General features: G+C 41.0%; 1 protein-coding gene across 1 annotated transcript in view; it reads right to left on the bottom strand.

The window, feature by feature from the left end:
* Gap43 (growth associated protein 43) overlaps window positions 1–11,173 on the bottom strand; it is a 95,510-nt gene extending 84,337 nt beyond the window's left edge. The window contains exon 1 of the mRNA XM_028872103.1: window positions 11,002–11,173. Within this exon, the coding sequence (XP_028727936.1) occupies window positions 11,002–11,031 (30 nt within the window). The 5' untranslated portion in view covers window positions 11,032–11,173. The remainder of the gene's footprint in view (window positions 1–11,001) is intronic.
* Window positions 11,174–12,947: the final 1,774 nt, after the last annotated feature.

The raw sequence follows: 12,947 nt of genomic DNA, 5'->3' as shown, positions 1-12,947 counted from the left end.
TTGGAATTCTGGGAGAAAGGTAAATTAAATGTAAAATTAAGTAGCAGCCAGTAAGTACATGGTGTAATGAAAACAAAGAGTCTTGGTGACTGTTAATTTTATCACTTGTTTCTTGCTTGAGCCACATAACAAAAAAAGTACTTTCTTCTCTCTGAGGATGGTATGTAACTGTCACTCATCTTAATGCACTGAGAAGAGGCTAATTCATTATAGATTGTTGTGGGCATAAGGGCCTTGGAAATCTATGACCTGGCCCTCTTCTGGACACTCACCTAGAGAGATTTTCAGAAGATTAGATGAATAGGTATGAGAGACACTAGAAATAACATTCAGCAAAGGACGTTGTGCTTTCATAACGTAAGAAAAATAATCAGTTATTTCTATGTTAAGACCTGGGAACCCAGGAATGTGCTAGTAGATTAAAAAAATATATCACCAATAATAGAATGTCAGAGACTTCATATGGGAAAAATATAATGTTGACTGGCATATTCTGAAATGAAGACAAATAAAAGAAAAACATTTTTAATATCTGAAAAGCTTACATGAAAGAAAGTTGTCTTTTTTTACTGGCTCACCTTTTTCATATATGTTATATGTATGTGATATGTATGATATCATATATATATATATATATGCAAGATGAGTAAAACCTTAGTTCCTAGGCTAGTTATACTAAGATGTTCTTAAAGTCACTTTTAAAAGCAGCCAATTCCTGAGTTTCCTCAACCTTTGAAGTTCACCCACTTATTTTTGTCTTTGCCTCATCTAGCTCTCTTATGTAGTCATTAATGGGAAGATATTAGGGTTTTTCCAATTTCCATTTAAAAACAACATTTTGAATAGTTATTGGAACAGGAATTACAAATAATGGATGTGAGGCTAATTACCAACATTCTACATTTAGAGCAAACTAGTGCATATGGAGACAACAGCTCAATATTTTAGAAAGTGCCAATTTGCTAAAAATAGATAAATATGGTGATGATTGCTGGAATTAATTCAAGAACATTCAAAACGAGATGACTAATATCAAGGAGTAGTGCTTCTCTGGTATAAATTGAGAATATCTGTTTTATACCCATTATTGCCCAATCTTTGGGCAGAAACTGATTGTATAAACTGAACAAAAAAAGTGAGAACAAAGCTATGTATGTCATGCCCAGTTAGCAAGAGTGTACAGCAACCAGGGTTCCTCTTAGAGCCGAGGTACCTGTCAGGTGGAGGCTTCTAGAGGCAGTGGAAATCCAGTGGTTGTCATCTCTAGGGATAGAGATTGGCTCTGACTTCATTGGGTGTATAAAATCAGTAATCTGTGAGAAACTTCTTCCTCCTAGAACTCTAATACTAAGCATATTGTGGTGGTATGAATGAGAAATGTTTCCCATAGACTCATGTATTTAACACTTGGTTTCTAATCGGTGTTGTTTGAGGACATTGTGGAATCTTTAAGAAGTGGGCCTTGCTGGAGGAAGTCCATCATAGGGAGTTTCAGGGTTGATAGTCTTCCCCACTTCTCTCTCTTTGCTTCTTGTGTGTGGATGCAAATGTGAGCAGCCAGCCTTCTGTTCCTGTCACCAGGCTTTCCCTGACTGACATCATGCCTTCCCTTTTATCTCTAAGTTGCTTTTTGGCAGGGGACTGCATCACAATGGCAGAGATGGAGCTAGTATGAATACATGAAGCAAAAAAAAAAAAAAAAAAAAGAAAAAAAAAAAAAAAAAAAAAAAAAAAAAAAGAAAAGAAAAACAACCCAAAGAAAAATGTAGTGACCCAGCACAGTTGAGGCAAGTTCTTCCAGACTGGGTTAGCTGCCCCATGACAGGTATGTGGAAATAGATCCAGGGTCTCTTTCTCAGCATTGACTCTTCTTAGATTTACAGGTGTGGGCTTCCAGAAACTATTTGACTTTGGTTTTCTTACAATCAGAGAGAATTGTCCAAATGGCAGTAGTTGATCCAAGCAAGACCATTAAAGTACTTTTTTTCTGTCTGTCTGTCTATCTGTCTCTGTCTCTGACTCTCTCTCCCTCCCTCTCCTTCTCTTCCTTTCTCTCTCCCCTTTCCTCCTCTCTCTCCCCTCCCTCCCTTTTTCTCTCCTCCCCCCTCCCCTTGCTATTCCTTCTTTAATTTCTTTTCTCTCTATCCTTTATCAAAAGGCAGAGAAGCTGGGGTGTTAGGAACTGAACTGTTTTGATGAAAACCCCAATGGCAAGCTCTCATGAGTGAGTTTCTGCTGTTAAATTTCCCACATCTGCCCTTGTTGCTCTAGGCTTGAATTTTATATTTTTTAACTCATAGGATCTCTAGGTTCCTTCCAATGGATTATTTTCATGTACACTTAAAGTCAAATTTTGATACTTATACCTAATTAAGAAACTCATAAATAACAGTAGAGACTAGAGAGAGATTAAAGATGATATTGATCATTAGCAAACTATAAATATAATTATTTTTTCTTCTAACCAGCAGTTTATTCCTAGGTATCGTTAGCACACTTTCTATTACAAGCCTTTATGGGATCCTTTATGTAAAACTAATTCTTGTAAAATGTGTGATGCTGGTTTTCCTATGTTAGATGTTTGGCTTCTAGGAAAGACAGAATTTTTGTACTAACATAATCTGATTGTTGTATTTTAAAATAATTCCAAATACTTTCTATGCATATAAAACTCATTTTCTTGTGGGGTGGGTACTGCAGAATTTCTTTGCTTTGTGTGAAATTTTTGTTATGTTATCCCAGTCCTAGCTATGGACCCAAGGGAACTGCGATGTCCTTTGTAGAGATCTGGGGACTTAGGAGATTACTTACGGCATTCAGAGTTGAGTTATAAAAGATTCAGGATTCCATGCTCTCCTGATTGAGGTTTATCAGTGGTGCACTGAGGAGCCCTGAAACTGCTATGGAAACGGTACCAGGTAATAATCTGCTGGGCTTCCAAACAGGCTGTAGCTCTGTTTTCAGGCTCCAGAGTGGCCCTACCTTCCCTCTACCTTCTTCTGCCTGACTGGGCCCTCATGTGATAGATGTGAGCACAGCATGTATGATAATCATCAGAAGCCAGTTTGGAGGTGAAGTGTGGGGTGAGGGTGTGGAGGCAAGCAGCAGACTTAGCAAACAGAGATGAAATTGGAATGCAAAGGCAAAAAAAAAAAGATATATAGGAAAACAGTGGATATTTCTCATGTTCCTGACATGTTGGAGCTAAGGACAATTTAAGTGTGTGCTTATCTGAGTTCTGTCACTCAAGTTTTCAAAGGACATGATAAAGATATGCTATGCTCTCATCCATCAGTGTGGCTATCATTACTTAGAGAATAGGAGGGGGTTATGGAGAATACATATTTTCAATGCAGACAGCAACGGTACTTCTTGTTTGTGTAGCATCATGAACACTTTAAGGATAATCAAAAAGGCATTGTGTACAAAATATATATTTTTTTATTTTTCATCATTTTATTTGAGCCTCATACCAACCTAGTAAAGAAAGTGAGTCAGGAGTTGGAGGCTTTTTATTATGCCCATAATACAGATGAGTAAGCTGAGGCTCAGAAAAATTCAGTTACTTACCTAAGATCACAGGGCAAGCAATTGGCAGAGCCAGGTCTAGAACCCAGGGGAGGGATTTATTCCACTACAAAGACATGGAACAGGACATTAAACAAACAACATCTAAGAAAGCAAGATGTGTAAATAATTACGGATTGGAAATGTGGAAATTCACAGTCCCACACTGAACCCCAAATGGCTGTAAGTATGCCACTTTAAGCAAATAAGACAGAGAATTGTAACTTCCACCACAGTCATCCTGTTGGAAAGACAAACAGCATTGAGTAGAACCCCAGGTTGGCTCTGAATAGGTACATAAGGACAGTCTTGGTTTCAAAACATCTCTTCTCAGGTTTCATCATGATGAGTCTTGCATTCCCTCAAGTAAATATGTGTTGAGAGTCCACTCCATGCTAGGTATACCTTAAAGTGCCTGATTTGCCTAAAACACGTATTGGAAAGTTGGGCAAGATACACTTTTTCTTAACATCCTCTTCCCATAGCCTCAAACTCCAAACACTCGCAGAAACTGGTGTACTAACCTGAAAAACTTCACTTGCATTGGATGGGAGGAGAAAAGGATAAGAAAACCCCAAGCCAGAGATGCATACAGCATTAAGTAAGATATAGGACAAGGACACCAGGTTTGAGAAATACCATCTAACTTTGGCAGTGAAACACAAACTTTGCCTACAAATATTTTTATCTTTTTTTTCCCTCAAAGCTAGTGGGAATACAGCACTTGAAGTCATGGAAATACATGGTTGCAATCTCCTTCATACTGGACACCTAGGCTCATATCAAGACCACAAACCATGAAGTCTATTCAAAACTGTCAAAGATTCAAATGATCTGATTAATGTATGTTTAACACAAGTTTAAGAGATTACTTGCTATTCACCCTCCCTTCAGCTCCACACAAGATGTATGTTGATAGATATTATTATTCAGATACTTTAGGGAGAAAGAAAAAGTTCAAATATAAATAAAATTAATTATTGATCATATACTCTTCAACACAGGCTAACACTACATGCCAAGTAACTAAATCAGCTGTGAGCAGCAAAAGTTGGACATGAAGTCTTTAAGTAATAGTTGTAGGATAAAGCAAGGATCATGAGTACACCAGGCTCCCAGGAAAAGGCCACATGGAGCTGCAAGAATTTAGTAGCCAAATCTAGACTGGGATTCTTCACCTCTGAGGATGGAACTGGTATATTGTTTGCTAGGGGTGGTGGATATGGAAAGGAAGTCTCCAGATAGTTCCAGCTATGTTTGGAGAAATGCAATGTACAAAATGGGCTAATTCTATGGCTGCTTGCATGAAAAACAGACAGTTGCCACATCTATAAGTTTTTAACAATAGTCAATGAGGATGAAATAATTCCACTTTAAAATTTCATACCAATAGCTTCTTTAAAATCTACCAGTGATTCTATCCATTTAAATATGCCACAAGTGTGACAAGACTGAACATCTGGTTCCATATGTGTTTAGCCAAGCAGATCATTCATAATTCAAAGTATTCACCTATGAACCATACAGTACGATAATCAGTAAGGAAAGAGAGAGAATACAATTTTATCATTTTTTACAAGAAGCTCATAGTGTACAACACTAGAGTATTGGAGATACTCTAGTAATGGAGATAGTTCAAAATGCAATATGGTTATAACAATAGTAGAAGAAACCTCATTAATGAAAGAATGAGTTTAAAGAGCTACCTCTTGTGAGGGAAATGGAAATTTTCCTGGCTAAAGAAAATGTGTGAAGTGAGCAAAAGACTGAGGCATGAGAAGGAGGAAGTATTTAAAGATGGCCCCATGAAGATAGGCAATACTAGATCATGCCATGCATCCTGAAGGGTTGTTTAATGGTTTGTAGACATCAGGGAGATATTGTAGAACTTTAATGAGGAAAACAGTGTGACCAGATTTACATGAGGTAAAGACAGTTTCTCTGTTGTTTGCAAGGAGAGCGAAAAGAGAAAGCAAAGCATGTGGAATGAGGGTCCATGTAGGCAGCTGTTGCCTTTGGCCAGATGAAAGGTAATGAAAAGACTGGGCCAGGTTATTTATACCAACAGGTAAGTGGTAAAAAGCAAAGAATGTGTTCACAATCTTTTCAACTACAGTCAAAAGATTCTGTAACTGAATGTGGGTGTTGAAATGAAGGGCCACATTTGGGACACATCCTCGATTTTTGGAACTCTGGAGCTGGATGGATAGTGCTAGAGCAATGGAGTAGGAAGTCCAAGGGTGGTCCAAAACAGAGGACACCTGACTGAATTCTGCATTGGATACATTTATCTGGTATTAATGAATGGTATGACAGCAAAAAGAAAAGAAAGAAAGAAAGAAAGAAAGAAAGAAAGAAAGAAAGAAAGAAAGAAAGAAAGAAAGAAAGAAAGAAAGAACCAAGATTACATATGGGAAGTCATTGGCTTTGGGTGGTGGGGGAGAGATTTAAAAGGTCCTGCTTGAGGAGAAAGGGGATTGGAAGAACTATCAAGGAAGGACAATGAGAAGACAGAGCAATGGAAAATAAGCAAGATATAGACTAATGATTCACCTGAAATGGTAGCCTGTGTCAGTGGAATCAGGGGAACAGAGGTCTCTTTAAACCATGTATGACTTACCTGCAATGGTACCCTGTGCCAGTGGAATCATGGGAACAGAGGTCTCTTTAAACCAGGCAGAGTAGTGAATGATGAGTGACAGAGAAGAGCATGAGCATGGAATGCCATTGGAAACTTTGTTCTAAAAAGGAGAGTGAGTTGGAGCGCTGAAGAGATGGGGTTGCAGAGTCAGGAGACTCTAAAATGGAGGAGGCAAGGCACATCCATTGACCACAGGGAAACCAGCTAACGCAACACAAACTGAGGAAATCTCAAGGGAATGGAGCAGACGTGAGTGGGGATCTGGAGAAAACAAAGTAGAGAGATCATGAATCCAGACAGAGCACTCGTTGTGACCAAAAGTAACGTCTCTGATGAAAAAGACAAAATAATGATCTGACAGTTGTGGGGGTGGAGCGGGGAGGGAAAGGGCTGCCCTGTCCAGAATAGAGAAAACCCTGATAAAAAAAAAAAATCCTTTAAGGTAAATGGGGTGGGGCTGTTTAGTTCTTTGATTGGAGGGTTTATTCTTCCATCCCCATGACATGAAGAAACACACCCTATGACGTGATCCATTCAAAGTCACTGAGTGTACAAATGGTAGAAACTAGGGACTCACAGCACAGTGTTCTCCAGAGACTTCTATAATGATTTCAACTCAGTGGCACAGAGACAGACTGTCTACACTTCGAAATTCAAGGGACAATACACGGGTGTCATCATCCACTCCTTTTTACAAGTGCTACTCTCTTAGAATTAACAGAGAAGTGAAGGAGTTAAATGCTGTACCTTCTCTTGATAAACTTTGAGAGGCTTCTATTGAGAGGCATTTCTTAAGCTATTCATAGAGAAAGATTTTAGATGTGTCTTAAAGTCATTATGACCAGGGTCCGGGAGAGGTGGGATGGAGTGGGAATACAATGAGTTAACACATAGCTCCATTATCGCCTGAAAGCCCCCACCCCTTCCCTGTGGGACCAAGTAAAACTCTGAAGCCTATGGATTAATTCTGCCCCCGGCATGTCACTAGTAATTTCTCTGTGACAGAAGCAGAAGACCCTGGGCCACCCTTCCTTTTGGTGAGCAGGAGCTCTGCCCTTTACATTGCCACATCAAAGGAGGTTGCTGCAGTTTCACCAGCTCAGCAAGAAGAAAATTAACCCTGTCTTTTCTTCCTCCAGTTGCCTCAGCATAGCTCACAGGAGTAGAGTGAGCAGATACCAGGTTGACATTCAGAGGACTCTCTTAGCATGAAGGATCAGGAATCATTGTGCATGTGCCATAGCGTAACTTTAATAATCAGAAGTGAACGCATTTCTAAATTCACCACAAACTGTGGTAGATTCTCTGCGAGTTCAGATGACTTGGAAAGGATGGGGGGAAGAAACCCTTTTAAATAATATCTTCTGTTTAATTTTGGAAATATGTGGAAGATACCATGATTTTAAAAAAATGAACAGCTTCAATTATATTAAGTAGAAGGCCTCTATTGAATCAATTGACTAAATCCCTGGATGACACTGGGTGTGGCTCAGAGAGACTGAGCAGGAATCCAATTTCTTACTCGAAAGAATGTTCCCCCACCCAGCAGCAGAACTGTACCCTTCCACACCTCCTGATGTTCTTAGGGGGAGGGAACAGCAAGGCTGGAATTCTAAAGCATGGATCAGTCTTTTAAAGATAAGACTTATTTGTCCTACTAGAGGAAAGGCATAGGCTAGCAGGGTAAAGATTGGGGTCTGCTTGCTTACAGAGTAATTTTTACACTTCAGCTACAAAATAAAGTCATAATTTTTAAACAAAGGAAACATCTTATAGTTTTCTTGCTCTGTAGACTATGACACCTTGCAAGTTTTTAATCATCTGCAATATGCATGGTAATTGGGCTATTTAAAGTAAGCCCCAAGATATTTGAAAATCATGAGCCAATAAAATCTCCAGGATTCTTTTATTTTAATCCTCCTTTGCCTACTCCCTTGTAGTCTCTCTCTCTCTCTCTCTCTCTCTCTCTCTCTCTCTCTCTCTCTCTCTCTCTCTCTCTCTCTCTCTCTCTCATGTTCTTCTTTCTGCTTTAATAATCTACTGTGGTAAGTAATGGCTAATAGAGATCATTTACGTGTTCTCCTCACCCACTGACAATGTATTACAACTTAGAAATATCTAAGGCTGCTTGCTTGTGCTGCTCAAGTGGAAGAGGAAGGAAGTGCAAGCCCTCCAGTCCCCCTCCCACATTGCTACTGGATTTCATGGGTGTGGCAGAGTTAGACCTTTGCAGGTTTGTACCCTTGTTTTAGTCCCTGCTAAGAACTAAGATGATAATCACCTTCCAGAAGAAGAAATAAAACACTTAGATTCTCCCTGGAATGAGAGAGCATCATTTCCACCCACAAGAGGAAAACCTGCATGAGACTTAAGTATCCATACTATAGAAATGTCAGTCAGTGTAATATGAGCCCACACCCTGAAGACACCATTTCCTTCTGTCTGGCTTAATGATATCTTAAATACTAACTTATGCAAATGAGACATAACACTATTACATAGGGTACATAACCATTTCATGCCCAGGAACCTATTTATAAAATGTGTGGGCAAAAAGGACCATTTCTACACCTTCCATTTCCCCCTTTGCAACGGTGACACTATAACACAGGCAGGCATGTGGAATCCATACGGAGCACATGCATGGTGGTTGCATGGGAAGTATGCGTGAGCTATACACATTTACATGCAAATTCCTACAAGTCCCTAAACACACAATTTCATCTTCATCACTTTGCACATCAGAGTGAGTGCTCCAGGCTGTCAGTGAGATGGAGCCAGTGAAAGCAGCTGTCCTCAATTGGGGAGGGAATTCCTTCAGCCCCAATTCCCTGTCTAAAAACCATGCTTGGTTCCCTTGACTGAAGGAGATGTGTGGATACTCCCATACTCCCATGCATAAAAATAGGGTGGGAACAAGCTGTCAGCCAGCACACTTTCCCCCCCAAAATTCAAGCCTTTAAAATGAAAAGAATTGGTTTTCTTAAGGCTCTACCTTCCTAAATTTTATCACCAGCTGGCCAGTGTAGTCACCATAAAGCCTTTTTTTTTTTTTTTTTTTTTTTTTTTTTTTTTTTTGAGGGTGTGTTTAACCCTGGCACCTGTATCTGTTGCATTTATATATTAAAATGAAGGAAGACATGGGACTAAATGTTTTACAAATGTTCCCATGGAAGCAGCAGTTTCTGCAACCAAGAGCAGCTGGAGGAATACAGAGAGCAGCACCCCTTGCCCCGCCTTGATAGACTTTTCTCCATGCATCCCTTTACAACCAAGTATCTACATTTATTTGTTTGTTTGTTATTTTGGGCTTGCTTCTCCTCTAACTAGTTGGACATTCTGCTTATACCTCTTTTCCTCTACCTTCTTCATCCCTACTCCCCACCCCTCCTTCCAGGGCGCTGGCTCCATGTGGCCAGGCTGAATGGCTGTTTCCTCTGCACTCTCCTCCACCCCCTCTGGATTCACAGAGTGTTTAACACATTGCCCAGTTTCCAATACCTGCACAAGAATAATACCAAATCCTCCACTTTTGTACCCCACCCCTAAGGCAATCAGTTTGCAGAGGGGTTCTTCAACCACTACTGCCACCCCACCCCACCCCACCATGGGCACACAAGCCCACAGGCACTCAGACCCCACACCCATTTTTTTTTTCTTAAGCCTCTCCAAAAATCACTCAAACGTGCTTGTAGGGATGTTTGAAGGCTGCATTTGGTGAGTGTTGCTGCGCTGTGGGTTACTGCGGAATACCATGCCTCTTGCTCTCTCCACCCTCACCCCAATTAAGTTTCAAAAACGTCTTTCAAGAAATAAGTGAGCAATTTGAAATGAAAGGGGGGGGGGAATCTAGGCATTGGGGGAGGGGAGCTTAGGATTCTAGCTTGTCTTGGAGGCGTCCCTCATCCTGATGAACATGAGTCACCATGCTTATCCTCCGGGATATTAACACACCTCTGGTCACTGCGAATGTAAGGAAAGACTCGCAGGAAGGGGGAAGGAGAAAAGCCCCGGTTTCCAACAGGTAATACCGGCTTGCCTTTCCCATCCCATCCAAGCTCAAAGCTCATAGGGGCGTGGTCCACCCTCTTCCAGGACCAGCTGGCGCACAATCCGCCTCTGATCTTAGGAAGGGGATTTTCCCCCTCTGTACAGCCAGTTCCCCCCTCCCCACCCCCGTTGTCTTAAGACTCTCTTTAAAAATAAAAATCTCCCAAATTAGTTTCATTCATTCATTAAATAAATAAATAAGATCCCCACATGTTTTTCCACATCTACCTGCTCCCCTTTAAAGCTCCTGCTAGCTCGAAATCAGGTATCTTCCGCAAGCACATGTGAGAAAAATTAAACCACAGAACCGGCAACGTTAAACTGTGATTATAATTCTCTCAAGCCACGCTTTTCAGAAATAATATAAAGGGTCGCTTTCTTATCTTGTACATAGAGCCCACATTGTCCCCACACCCCTTTCTACATCCACACCCTCAAAACCAGAGACCTAGCGGCTATGCACTTACTAATAGGCGAGAGGGAATTGGATTTCCAGCCAAGCCGGCATATTTCTCTACCCTCACCCTAATTAGTATCAGCATTCCAAAACCAGAGCATGAAAGACAGAAAAGAATAAAGCTGGGATGCAACCATCAGTTACCATATGCTAAGAAGACCAGAGCACCACACCAGGGCAGAAGCAGATTTTTTAAAATATTTTTTCCCCCTGCCTTTTACAAGGAAATACTGTGCTCTGATAATTTCACAACAGCAAGAAGTAAAAAAAAAATCTTTAACTCTACCTGTTTGGTTCTTCTCATACAGCACAGCATGGTGGTATCTTCCCCTGCCTTCTTCCTGCCTTCTCTCCTTTCCTCCTCTCTTCCTTATTCCCCCCCTCTCCACCTCTTTTCTGCTCGCTTGCTCACTCGCTCTCTCGCGCTAGCGCGCTCTCTCTCCCTCCCTCCCTCCCTCCCTCTCTCTCTCCCTCTCTCTCCCTCGCACACACCAGGGCAGTTAGCAGCAACTGTAAGGTCCACAGCTATTGCTCACCGCACATGCTCTGCTCTCTCTCTCTCTCTCTCTCTCTCTCTCTCTCTCTCTCTCTCTCTCTCTCTCCCTTCCGTCCCTCCCTCCTCTTTCCTCTCCCCTCTTCTCTCTCTTCTCTTTCCTCCTCCACTCCCCACCCAATCTATCTTTTTCTTCCTTCTCTCTGGGTCCCTTTCTCAGAAATGTTCACTAGCTTTCCGTGACTAATCACTTCCCGTAGCCCCTACCCCCATTCTAGACAGTCGCCCCCTCCCAGTCCCCTGCCAACCTCATGAATATTTAAACACCTCCAATCTGGACCCAATTACCCACCGACTCTCACACTACATTGGGAGAGCTATGGGGTGGGGGCAGAGAAGGATATTCCAGACAGTTGGAGAGATGGATGGAACATGTTTTAGGGAAGTGGGGCCTGAGGAATGCTTGTGTGTCTTTCCTCACTCCCCTCTTTCCCAGTACCACAAGAGCAAACATTCCAGGAGGAGCTAGAGATACATAAGTTATAGATGCCATTTAGATTTTATGTGCAGTTGGTAATCGTGGAGGTTCAGTTTCCTCAAAAATACTGTTTTTATTTATGTAACCTAAATGCATACATATAATAAGCTTAGATGTGCACAAACATATGTCATCTATGCTTTAATACACAATATGCACACACACACACACACACACACACACACACACACACAGAGCACTTAAGCATTCTAAGCATTTGAATGTGGAAATAACTATTGTCTAGGAATTAGCATCCGTATCCAAAATCACATAGTGGGTGATTTTATGCACACAAGCTTATTTGACAACTGCCATTCCTTCTAATTTTTACCGGAAAAGCCGAGTATATGTGAATGACAGGTTTGTGTAACATTGACAGTGATGTTTTACAATTTGAGCACAATGAATAGGAGTAAGTCCTGTCTTGAGGAAAGAAGCATACCCTGAAGTGTGCATCAGTTCCTTCTGGTGCCTTCCTTAATTTGGGGGTGTGGGAGGGATATGTAACTTGCAAGCTTGTAGTATGCAAATTGTAGAGATTTAGTATTGTATGGGTTGAAGAGCCCTTTACATCTGTAAAATGGGACTAATAATGTCAGTCTTGCCAACATGCTATAGGATGAGATGCAATGCACACAAGGAACATGGGAGCCACTCTCAGGGAATAGCAGTTTCACAGGTGACAACTTTTCTGAAATGTTGATGACATGTCTAAGAGACTACTTCAAAGAACTTCCCAAATTATTCCTTGTTGTTCATTAGTGATGACAAGCACCTCTAATTAAATAGCTCCTATTGTTCCGTATCCCTTCTAGACATAAACTTGTTCAACAGAGCAGCCAGACAGCTTATCATTTATGTTTCAGTAACTGCTGAGTGCCATAGATACTTAGTACACCAAAAAACACGCCCCTTAAGATGGACCAGCTCAGAAAGATGACCAGAGGTGATGATGATATCGACAACGATGATGGTTAGAAATTATCCCTAGGGGTTCTCTCTAAGAATGGCCTGCTTTAGACTCAAGCCCCTTGGTCTGTTCCCCGCTCAGTTTGTTTCTCAGTTTTCATATTTTATGACTTTCTCTTAAAAAGGAGATACATTCTGGTTTTAATATTCTTTGAACTTTGTGGCAATCCCTGTCAGAGCTGAGTCTTCAAAAGCAGCTTTCATGGATGTAAGTGATAGAAGAAGGTAGAGA

The sequence above is a fragment of the Peromyscus leucopus genome, chromosome 12, assembly GCF_004664715.2.
Source record: "Peromyscus leucopus breed LL Stock chromosome 12, UCI_PerLeu_2.1, whole genome shotgun sequence".
NCBI lineage: Eukaryota > Metazoa > Chordata > Mammalia > Rodentia > Cricetidae > Peromyscus > Peromyscus leucopus.
The sequence above is the reverse complement of the archived record's forward strand: the minus strand, read 5'-3'. Positions and strand labels throughout refer to the sequence as shown.